The following is a 12,979-nucleotide window of genomic DNA, read 5'->3' as shown; positions in this document are numbered from 1 at the left end:
ATTACACTGATTCATTTTCCATATGCAGGGCATTATTAATGTTATGGTAACACTTCTGTTATGAGGTAAGGAATATATATGCATGGGGAGCCATGCACTTCCATACTGCGGGATCTTCCAACTGACCCCCCCCCCCCCCCCCACCCCACCCCCCACCCTCTTTTTGGGAGGCTGCTTACCTGACAGCTCAATAACCTAGCTGGGGTACAAAATTGAATATCTATGGTTCGAAAGAAAGAAAGAAAGAAATCTCTCTTCTACCAGTTAAAAGTAGAATAGTACATAGTAGAAATATATATATATATATATATTAGTGGTGTCAAAATTAGAGTGTTAACGCAGGCAATTAACACGTTAAAAATATTTAACGCAGGGGCGGGGCCTAGAGTTGGCCACCCCACTCACAACTGCTGCTTCTGTCACTTTTTCTCTTGACAAGAAGTGCATTTATTCAGTCGGAGAACGTCTTTACGACCATATCAAACGGGAGACGTTTCAGACGCGCGCTCCTCTTCACTTCAGCGACAGGAGCGAGTCAAACGAGCACGGAAACTGTTCTGTGCTCGTAGCGCGTGATCTTCAATCCACACACAAAGACACCGGTGCACGCTGTAGCCTGTATCCTTTCATAATATCAAAGCGCGAAATAAACTACAAGCATGCAATGGCATGGTCAGTTAATGCATGATATTTAAATGCCTTAAAACTGTGCATGCATGTAATATGTTTTATATGAGTCACATATAAGAACATGTCTCTGAAATGGTTTTCAAAACTGTCCTGGAGCATCTCACTCATTTAATACACTCGATTCAACTCGTCAGCTCATTAATAGAGACTTTAAGACCTGAAGTGGGTCAGAAAAGGTAAAAATAGTTGAGAGAAAATATGATGCATGTCGTCACGTTTAGCAGCGGCAGCTCTTAAAGAAATAACAGCCAAAATAACCTATTAACCAGCTGCTGTGTTGTCTACGAATATTTAAATTATAACGAATATTTAAAAAAAAATACTGTCTTTATGTTGTTTGTACATTAATTTGAAGATTGAATGTGAAATTATTGCAATAAAAAAGTATATTTAAAAACGTTACTGTTAGGTGGAATTAATCGCGATTAATTTTTTATAATTGATTGACAGCACTAATATCTGTGTATGTGTGTATATATATATATATATATATATATATATATATATATATATATATATGTACCAGTTCGTAGATATGGGAAGGAGGAGGTGGGAACCGGCGAACATTTAACCACTTTAATAATAAAATAAACAAACACAAAAGTAAAGCGGCAGCCCCATATAATATATATATATGACCCCTCATAAAAATAACTTTAATAATATTTATATTTAATATTTATCCGCACAGGAGAGATTTCATGTTGTTTCAAAACAAAGGGAAATACATATCGGTATCAGCATTGGCTATCACAATTTTGAACCATCTGCAGGTTAAAGTTTGTGATGTAATACAACAGGTAGAACTGCTGCAAGCATCCACCCACTGCTTTTTTTGTGGGCAGGGAGGTGTAACGGAGCAGCCCAGGAGGGATGAACTTCATGAATAAGTAAAGAGGAAAGTACAATGCCACTCTGATTTCATGGTCGCTCCCCATGTCCCAGCCCTTCCTTGAGACTCAGCACATTTCTTCCTATCCTCCCAGGATGATCAAAACACATTCTAATTAGCACCGCCCTTGATGGAGGTGGATGGTAATGGATGAGACAGGAAAGTCGAGAGCTCCTCTGCCCAGAGGGAAGCTCGGCCTGGGGAGGCAGGCCATGACCGCTTATGACCTTTACCTGGGCAACATATTTTTTACAGGCCGGCTGGCACAGAGGTATTAAGGGATGCAATCATGTGTGTCAGGAAGCAGTGGCTAGTCAACATGGAATTGCTAGCACATATCTCCTATCCAAACAGTTTTTTTTTTTTTTTTTTTTTTTTAAAGCGAAAACCAAGATTATGTTGCTGAGGTGCATAAAATATTTAACACATTATAAACAAAACCCCTTACGTGGCTCTGTGCTGCCAGGACAGATGAAGAATTGTCATAATGATTATCTTGGAGGATAATGTCAGGTCAAATCAAAATTGACATCAAAATTGCATTCTACAACAGCCCTTGAGCAATGGATAGATTGCATACAGTAAGAAACTGCACAAGACAGCAAGGGTATAAAATAAATAAAACCAGATGGAGATAGTGAAAGCATGTAAGACAAACATCCTTCTGAATCTCATTAACAGATTCAAGCAAATGCCAAATTGTGACTCAGCTTAAAGGATACACGGAATGATGCTATTAAGATTGATTAGCAGACAGCTGCAGTTTCGATTTAAATTTGTCAAGACAGTATTTGGAATTAGCATAACAATGATAGAATACAGGGCAGTTAACTTTGGGCAAGAGCTGAAGTATTGTATAATGTGATCAAAGCTGAGGTCAGATCAAAAGAGCTCAACAATAAGGATGCTCCGCTGGCCCACAGCCAGTTGACAGAACTGTTACATGCCCTATTTGGCCAGTGCTGTGTTGTTGTAAATCATGCATTCGGTAAATGTTTGGTTTTCTCTGATATACTGAACATTGCTGTGGCAAATTGCTCTGATTTAAACTTGTCACCAAGGTAATGTTACAAAGCTGGCAAACATAATTAGGTTTTGTTGAAATGGCAATGACGACTTGTGACAATCATCATCAGAATGTGTCATTTAGAATGCACTGGAAATTATAAACCAATCAGTAATGTTTTGCATTGCCATCAATTTCCAGCTGTCATCATAGCTGTATAATTTACAGCTAGGTATTACTACAAATTAATTGATTAAATTATCTATCTATCTGTCTATCCATCCATCCATTTTGATTTCATGGACCCTTTCTGTTCCACTATCTTTGTGGAGATTTGAAGGTTTGGGACTGAGGGAAAGGTATTCTGCAGTCGCCAATCAAGGAGGAACTGAAGGGAGACAATAACTTTCTCAAGCAAATCAGGCAGAACTGATTGCTCTTTACAATCAAGTATATTAAGAGTGCCAGTTCCAACATTTGTAGATGGATATGTGATTATTGAATGTGTGTTCGCAACCTTTTGGTACAGATCTTGATGCAACAGGAAGAAATCACCTGATTTAGTCTTCCCTCATGCGGGAGACATGTGATGGGAAGCTTATCAGAACTACATACATTGAGAGGACCATGAGAAGATCCTGGTGTATGATCAGAGTATCTGGGCTTTACACAAAGCTCAAACAGCAGAGATCATCAGGGTGTAGAGCCGTGTGCTCCTGTGGGCACAGGCAGACTGGGACAGGATAGGGTTTGCAGCGCACCAGTGCTCTTGTGTTCTGGTGTGCAACTCTGCCCGCCTAAAAAAGGCCGCTTTGATGGGGAGACAGGGATAAAGTGGAGGAAGTATTATTCTTAAGAGATAAAAATGTACTGTTCTTTGTGAGAAATATGGAGTGAGAGACAAAAAAAGAGACAGAAAGCCCAAAGGTTAGTTCTGAGCAGCACAGAGGAGGGTGAAAAAGAAAAGCAAGAACTTAAGAAAAGGGAGGTAGCAGGAAATGCAGAGCATGAGAGGTGGTGTCTAAACGCGGCTCAGGGTTAAGGTGAGCTCTGCTACCATGTTAAAAGAAGAAACACATTCATGTTCTCTCACCACTTTGACATGAACAGAAAGGTCTCGAAAAGATCATTAGCTAAAACTGAATTATTCATTCATGACTGCTTCAACACTTAACCAGGTGGGACATCTGTATGCATTACATGCAAGACTGCCAGGTAAGGTCTAAAAATTTATTTAAAATACTATGTAAGATTTATTTTTCACAGTATTTCATTTTCAGCATTTGTTTGCCATTAAGATTAATTAGCTTTGATGTAATGGTCAAAAGTTAATATTTACAGTGTACGGGAATCAATTGATACACTGTGTAATATATAACTCATTGCGTTATATATAAATAAAATTAGAATTTATTAGACTAATTACACTTTAAAATTCACACTTTAAAATGCACAATAAATTGAGTTATACATAAAACAGTGGCATTATTTAAACAGTGCCATTCTTTAAAATTCATAGTAATTATTAACACATATATAGAGGGGTGGCACTTTTTTGCTGTAAGATTCTCACAGAGCTGACACCGGCTTACAGTGGCATTCACTCTAATGAAATAAATCAGAGCCACAAACTGCTTAACTCATTCCAAATTAGATAAAGACCATGCACAAAGAACCGATTCTGTCTGAAATGTGTCTCTTCAAAGAATTAGGCTTGTGCATTCATCCAATCATCTACCTTGACAAAGATACAGCTGGTCTATTCAACAGTGACCGCATCCTTCACAACAAAGCACTAAATTACTTTTATTAGATTAGATAAGCAATTAGGTAACTAACAAAGTAAATAAAGCTCAAGGGCTTCAACCAAACAGTTCCAAATGGAATTAAAGACAAATTAGCTTATTGACAGGAGAAATTACGCCACTGCTGGGATACGCATGCCTGTATTTTTTATTTATTTTTTCCCTTGACGGAGACGAACACAGACAGACACAGCGAGTGACAATAATACGGGAGATTATTGCATTCACTGAGGGTCTTCATTTCCAAATCTGTTGGAAATGAATGAGAGTTAAGAAACCAGATATTTAAATTCACAGAAATCTCCCTCAGCATAGTGGGAAGCACTAAAGCTCTTAATCACTGCAAGCCATAATAAGAATCCATTCCACAATGTCAGAACGGTTGTGTGAGACTCCGCCACCATCCCTGCTAAGCTACCTCCCCATTTGGACTCTTAACCTTTCCTGTCGGCCATACTGTGGAGCATATGGGCCCCTTGCGCTTCATTATAGTTCCTTCATCAACCCTCAGAACTGCTTTACACCATTCTAATGAAACTTGTCTATTCACAGCGTTGGAAACGGCTGGATTTACACATAGCAGAAGGATTAAGAAAGGCTCTTTGGCCATTAACTAGTTTTATTTCATTCTCTGCAAAATCTCTAATTATAGTCTGCGGGGCCAATTGCGTCCAGTCTCCTGGGTTGCTCTCTGTAACATTAGTTCATCTAATTCAAGCCATAAAAAGCCTCAAAGCTCAGGCTTAAAAGAAGACCACAGGAGAAAACCAATAAAGGATTTGTCGAACACCATAAAGCAGCGTGATTTAGATAGACGGAGTGAGGTATATATATGAGGGTAAATATCTCAAGGTCACACCTGACAGAGCCCCATATTTTTCAAAAGGAAGCTGCTGATATCTGCAGATCAGGGGTGATAACTTCTTCACAAACCAAAGCTGGGTGTTCAATTAATCAGGCTTAACACATTTAAAGGGAATTCTGTTTGATTAAACATGATAACAGCTTATGGGTGGGAAATAAAAGAATAGACCTCTGGATCAAAATAAAGCGCATCTTTATCTTGCCTGAAACAAACATGCAGCTAAACTGAATTACATGGCATTATCAGCAAGCCTTCCAAACTGACAATAACAACACCATCACAAACATGCCAGAAAATTGAGTCATTTTACTAAAATATTACATTGTGCTTTAACAGCAAGCAGACTGAAAAGGTTGAAAGAATTGAATTCCTGAAAAAAAAAAAAAAAAAAATCACTTTATTTTCTATCAACAAGAACTTTCTGTGCTGAATGGACACTCTATATTTAACTGAAATACAGCTATTGTAGCGGCTATTGTGAACTTCTCTGTAAAAAAAAAATAAATTAAAATAAAATTAAAAAACGCTGCAGCTATCAAGGATAACCCTCTGTTCTAACACTTATTTGTATGCAGTTTTATAGGGAGAAAAAAACAAAAAAACAAATCACCTCAACTCATATGACTCACAGTAATTTCATTATGTCAAGCACTGCAACTGTATTAGTGCCCTGACATAACTGGAGGTTTAGTCACATAATATGCTACACAATACTGCCAAGGCCATAAATGCAAATGTAATCAGACAAATAAACCAGAATAATTATTTACAACAATTATATTGTGCTCCACTTAAGAAATCCTGTAAAAGTAAGCAAGCATGCTCATATAAACATACTGCCACTTGATAAAATAAAATATTTCAAAATAAAAATTCTTACACTTGCTGGCACTTTCAACATGCTCAAGCTCATCAGGGAACTTCAGGACCTCAGGATGCTTTTCTTCACATTTCTCGGCCAGAAAGTGCAGAAGAGTTGTATTCTGGTCTGTTGACTTGGTGTCACGAAGCTGCAGAGAAAAGATTTAGAAATGAGTCATGAAATTGCAGGTAACACAGTAATTTTAATGATTAAACATTTAACATAGCCACAACTTTGAATAAAATCTTCGTGTACATCGATCAGATACTTAAATATTTATTCAGCTAATTCATTCACACAAAGAAAAAAATGACAAAATAGCATGCTAGTGATAGATAGGCAGAATGACTGACAGAACAATAGACAGAATGGCAGACAGAATGATGATTAGATAGATAAAACTACAGAATGGTAGGTAGGTAGAAAGAATGATATATACAATGGCAGAATGATGAAATAACAATAGAAAGTCAGACAGACAGATAGCATTTGAATATTTCAGCATGCTAGTGTATATCCACAGAGCAACATGTGTTCAGCTGAATCTAAGCAGGATCACATCGATATATGTATGCGTCGACAGCACTTCAAGGTGTTTGTGCAGAAATCTGACAAATAGGTGTGTCAATAAAGTTGAAATTGGTTGAAGCAGAGTGCACATAGGCATATTTCCCCGTTTACTTATTTACCACGTTTAATTTGAAAAGGAGCTTTCTCCCCCAAACCACAAGCATTCTTTGTACAAGATTAAGGTGACATGAAAGAAATGAAATATTTAGATCAATACACTCCGCTCACACTCTTGCTGCGGGCTGCTGTAGTGTACGCAATAAAATGCCTGAATTTCATTTCAACATCAGTCCATATCAAGGATCAGATAAACTGGACCAGAGTTAAACAACCTAGATTAAGTTAGTTAAATAAAATGAAACGGCACCACAGAAATGAAACTCCTTTTGATCAGAACACCACAGCTTATTTTAAGTTTAAAACATTTAAAGCACACCTATCTGGTAGAAAACAGATTCCCACAAAAAAGGCACATGTTGTTTTTATAAAGCAAGAACCAAGTTCCCTTGGCGACATAAATCAGTTGCTTGAGAACTATATATATATATATATATATATATATATGATAAACCAAACATGGAGCAGTGTTGCTTTTTCTCTCCCTCTCTCCTCCATTTGGAGGGCCATGGCTGCAGGCCCACATTAAGCAGTGCACTGGGGCTGGGTGACCTCTTCACCCTCTCAGACTCAAACAGATTGTTTGCTGTCAAGCCTAGACTCCAGGAAGGCTGCTTTCACATAGAAGATGTGCTGCTGAGTCCCGCAGCAGAGCCGGGGAAGGCAGAATGAATCCTCAAGCTGGACTGCACAGCAGATGTGATATTAACCTTTACACAAACTGATGGCAAACTTACGACAGCTGGCACATTTCCCCACTACACATAATGTCTCCCATAGATTTTCTCTTCCAAAATGTCTCTGCGGATAGAGAGGTGAGGAATTGGTTTTCTGCTGGAAAAATGTGGCAGGTAAAATGAGGTAAATTAATAAATGGATGCAGTCTTTTGCCTCTTCTCTCTTCATAAATTGTAATGGGTGTGTTTGTCTTAAACAAATGAGACAGGAGCATCGGACCAAATGTAATATAAAAGTCAAAAGAAAACTAATATCAGGCATTACTATAACACCGATCACATGTGGGATTATTTAAAGGTGACGTGATGGAAAACAGGAATGGCTTTCCTTTTTTGAAATAGACAACTTTTCACAACGCAAAGATTCCCTAGTCAATGCAGACCATTTAGAGAAAATGCAAAAATTACTCATTTACAAACTGCCAAAATATATAATATATATAATATATACTAGTGCTGCCAAACGATTACTCACGATCATATCAGTACACACATATATTTTATGTAAACAAAAACTGTTGCGATTAATCGTTTGACAGCACTGATATATACATGCATTTATTATGTTCTTAGTTATATTTACAGCTTTTAAAATAATGGATAATTAAACAATAAAAAAATGTGGCAGTTTTTCAAAATAAAATAAAGTTTTAAATTTAATTAAATAAATTATTTAATAATTAAATAAAACACAAAGTTGTGATTAAAATATGAGTAAAGAGTACAGGTGCTGGTCATATAATTAGAATATCATCAAAAAGTTGATTTATTTCACTAATTCCATTCAAAAAGTGAAACTTGTATATTATATTCATTCATTACACACAGACTGATATATTTCAAATGTTTATTTCTTTTAATTTTGATGATTAGAGCTTACAGCTCATAAAAGTCAAAAATCAGTATCTCAAAATATTAGAATATTACTTAAGACCAATACAAAGAAATGATTTTTAGAAATCTTGGCCAACTGAAAAGTATGAAAATTAAAAAAGTATGAGCATGTACAGCACTCAATACTTAGTTGGGGCTCCTTTTGGCTGAATTACTGCAGCAATTCGGCGTGGCATGGAGTCGATCAGTCTGTGGCACTGCTCAGGTGTTATGAGAGCCCAGGTTGCTCTGATAGTGGCCTTCAGCTCATCTGCATTGTTGGGTCTGGTGTCTCTCATCTTCCTCTTGACAATACCCCATAGATTCTCTATGGGGTTCAGGTCAGGCGAGTTTGCTGGCCAATCAAGCACAGTAACACTATGGTCATTGAACCAGCTTTTGGTACCTTTGGCAGTGTGGGCAGGTGCCAAGTCCTGCTGGAAAATGAAATCAGCATCTCCATAAAGCTTGTCAACAGAAGGAAGCATGAAGTGCTCTAAAATTTCCTGGTAGATGGCTGCGTTGACTGTGGACTTCAGAAAACACAGTGGACCAACACCAGCAGATGACATGGCAGCCCAAATCATCACTGACTGTGGAAACTTCACACTGGACTTCAAGCAACATGGATTCTGTGCCTCTCCACTCTTCCTTCAGACTCTGGGACCTTGATTTCCAAATGAAATGTAAAATTTACTTTCATCTGAAAAGAGGACTTTGGGCCACTGAGCATCAGTCCAGTTCTTTTTCTCCACAGCCCAGGTAAGATGCTTCTGACGTTGTCTCTGGTTCAGAAGTGGCTTGGTAGCCCTTTTCCTGAAGATGTCTGAGCGTGGTGAATTTTTTTCTTTCAAACAGATAATAATTGTCTTCTGTTCTTCTATTTCATAATCCCACCAATTATCTAAGAGCTTGCCAGACTGACAAAGTGCTTACGGTGAAGGTAGAAACGGTCATGTATATCTAAACTGTTTTTGGCGCAATAAACCTTGACTAACACCTACACACCTGACCATCAGGCTGTCAACGTTGACAGAATCCCTCGCCGGCCAGCTGCTGGGTCGTGAGTGGATGCTGATGTTTCATTTAATAGCAGGCAGAGATGAGATAAGCCTCCTCTGCCCGAACAGCTGACAGGAGTCTCTCCCCCCCACCGCTGCATTCCATTACAGCCCATCCCGCGTACATGGCCTGTCTTCCCTAATGATCTGGGATTAGTTAAATGATATGCACACCGAAGGATTCATTTATCATTTGGAGATGCAAACAAAGGCGATATATTAATCTAAGCACATCATGACGTATAATTACCTATTCAAAAGGGTCTCAGAGATCAATAAAGCTTTTAGCCCTGCAAGGCCTTTGTATCCTTTGCAAAGTGAGAAAGTCTTCCTGAGATTATAAAGCAATTGTTTCCAGGTAGGATGAATTGCTGTGAGCTCAGACTGGAGGAGTCACAATTGATTAATCCATTAGGAAAGCATAATTTAGCCCCTTGCTTTACAGCCCGTTTATTGGTGTTTATCTATTTATCAGAGAGCACACTTTTCCACATCGGCCACACTAGAGGAATCCCACCAAAAAGTCCAGCAAATAATCCGTGAATTATTATCGGAATTTCCTGTGGAGTGTTTTCATTTGAAAATGCCACTGTGTTCCAGCATCCATTAGATAAATCGCTTCCAATTTCTCCCTGAGAGATTGGCAATAAATGAGAGCAGACATAGAGACATGCCTCAGCTGCAATCTCCAATATAATACAACACACGCAGCACCTCACAGAGTCTCGCTGCTAAAGATGAAGCAAGGAAAACAAATGAAAAAAAAAACAAAAAAAAAAAACATAAAACCAGATCCTAAATGCTGGTTTATTTTCTTCTGGAATGACCCTTTCTTCTACGCAGCTGGCTGTCTAAAATCAATATTGGTTTACAAGGATTGGAACAAAAAACAGAGCACAGAAAAACAACAAGAAATCTAAGCAAACAAACACGGAGGTCTTTCTTTTCACTTTAACCGAGACCGAACCCATGCGGCGCTCGCACGCCGTCGGTGAGGAGCGCGACGTTCGCTGCTGTTTCTGTGGAAGCTGTTGTTTTGTGCGCATTAGTAACGCTCCTCTGACCAGCCGTGTGTGCACATTCACAATAAATACGGGCTGAATTTAAAGTCGGCACCTTTGCAAATTATCTCCAGTTTGATCTACCGACGCCTTCCTGTGCGTGAGTTAAAAACACGTGATAGTTAAGGTGGAAGTAATTGTGAATTCTCCGGTGCAGATATCAAAACGGGGCCAGTTGCTCTTGCACTGCCGACACTGCATCCGAATCCTAATGTTGTTTTCTTTATTTAAACAGAATTAAGTTTTTCACCCGCTCAGCCACGGGGTGTTTACCAATCAGCCAGCACTGAGCTGCTAATGCGCAGAACAGCGACAGAGCAGGCGGAGAGATAATGCACTTTAAAGGCTTTGCCATCCGACGCTGACGACCTCAGCATGCGTACTGCATGCCTGCCTCCTCTGATTTCCACAGCTATCACAGGAAACAAGCCTCGCACAGTCTATGTCTTTTAAGAGGGGGGGCTCAACCTTAGAAAAAAAGAAAACACTCCCTTCAAACTTCCTACATGTTAACTAACTTTGTTCCAGTTTTCCTTGATTTCTATTTGAAGTTGTAAAATATACCATTATCTTCATGAAGCTACCATCAGGTTGAAACTAATAAGCCTGACCCAGTCTTATTTTAGTACCAGATATTATAGTTTTTTTATTAATATTTTGAAACAGTTTTTTATATATTTTGTGTTTTCATTATATTTGTTAAAGTTTTAGTAATTTAGTTGTTTTGTCATTTTAGTAGTTCGTTTTTTTTTTTTGATTAATTTATATTTCAGTTATTGTTTTATTATAGTACAACATATATTTTTTGGCATTTTAGTACATCAGAAATGTTGGCAACTAGCTGAAATGTTTTATTTCAGTAAACACTTCTATTGTTATTATTATCATTATCATCATCATCATCATCATCATCATCATCATCATCTTTATTTTGTAATAGTTTTAATTTTAGTCAGCTATAATAACCCTGGCTTGACCTGGGTTCTTATATCAGTAGCGCATTAAACTGTTCATAATTGAAAATAATTTCATCTTTATTTTTGTATTCTATTTCAGTCAACAGAACTCAGAAACAAAAACAAAATATTTATTTGTAATTTACACTCAATTAATAACCATCTGTGCAGAGCTGTTTCCTTCTTTTAGCAATAACACATTTAAAATGTTGTTTTATGTTAGGAAAATCCTGACAAGAACATATTTCTCAAGTTATTAAACTACATTTTTCATGCCTGAAACTGGAACACTTAAAATAGAAGGAGCCTCTAAACTTCAGAATAGGTCATTTTTACTTCATCATGACAAATGTAACTTTCAGACTGATGCCACGTATGAATCTGGGAGAAACAAATGAAATGCATTTTCAGACTCTGCAAAGAAATTGATTTTTGAATTGAATTAGTTATTTATATCTCATGCCATTAAATCGTATTACTGAACTCTTTCGCATTACTGAGGTGCTCACTGATCCAATGTACATTAACTAAAAAAAGGCTGTTTTGCACCTTGAAACTGTGCAATATTACAGTCCTCCAGTGATGTTGAAAGATTTAAGTGGCAGTTATTATTGCCAGACTTTCAGTGCTAATCACATCAGCCTAATGGCCAGTGAAGGGAATACCAAATGAGGGCGAATATGTAATGACTTGCGCGAAATCCGAGGCTGCAATAATTGACATGGACATGCGAGGAACATTATATTGGTCTCATTTTCAATGGACATGTAATAGCAAGGTTCATTTCACGAGAGCCCAAATAATGTCCTGAACATTACCAGCAATCCAGCCACAAGAGTTTTTGTGAATGGCATGTTCAATTAATGCTCAATCTTTCTGTGAATAACATGTTTAAAGATTCAGATATTTATCAGCTGCGGTTGGACCTCTCATCTTCATAATTTGCCAATAAAGACACCTCGGTGGCACCGGACAAACGCCTCTTCCACCTCCTGTGGATTATAACAAGGTTAGCAGGAGTAACTTCTGCAACAGTCTGCCAGTTTTAACCACTGCCACTCATTGTTTGAAACCATATGCCAAGTACCACACAAAAGAAATACAGGGGAATGAATGACAGGGGCATGTTAAATCAATCTCATGTGAAGAATCACCAAGGGACGGGTGGGTTGGAACGGGAATAGAGAGGGAGGGCAAGTGTGAGCGTCTGCCAGTGTCTCCACGTCAGTGCACCGGCAACTTGTTCCGTAATCATTCCCCACTGTGACTGCACTGCTGCTGGAGACGCATGCTGAGAGAGCTAATTAGCACGGCCCTCCACACTGTGTCCGTTCCCCCTCACACACCCCGCAGCCAAGCTTCCCCACATCCCTTTCACACGTGCGAGGATGCAGCACACTCACACTTTCATTAGATGGGGATCAATCATCTGCTCACATTGGGTAATCACAATTTAATTTCATGCATTTCAAATTTTAATTTGT

The 12,979-nt window shown here is 38.3% G+C and overlaps 1 protein-coding gene across 6 annotated transcripts in view; it reads right to left on the bottom strand.

The window, feature by feature from the left end:
* diaph2 (diaphanous-related formin 2) overlaps positions 1–12,979 on the bottom strand; it is a 437,687-nt gene that overhangs the window by 128,623 nt on the left and 296,085 nt on the right. For all 6 annotated transcript variants that reach the window (XM_058797344.1, XM_058797348.1, XM_058797349.1 and 3 more), the window contains one exon: positions 6,139–6,268. In XM_058797344.1, the coding sequence (XP_058653327.1) occupies positions 6,139–6,268 (130 nt within the window). The remainder of the gene's footprint in view (positions 1–6,138; positions 6,269–12,979) is intronic.

Source organism: Onychostoma macrolepis, chromosome 14, assembly GCF_012432095.1.
Source record: "Onychostoma macrolepis isolate SWU-2019 chromosome 14, ASM1243209v1, whole genome shotgun sequence".
Lineage (NCBI taxonomy): Eukaryota > Metazoa > Chordata > Actinopteri > Cypriniformes > Cyprinidae > Onychostoma > Onychostoma macrolepis.
This window is presented reverse-complemented; position numbering and strand designations above follow the sequence as displayed.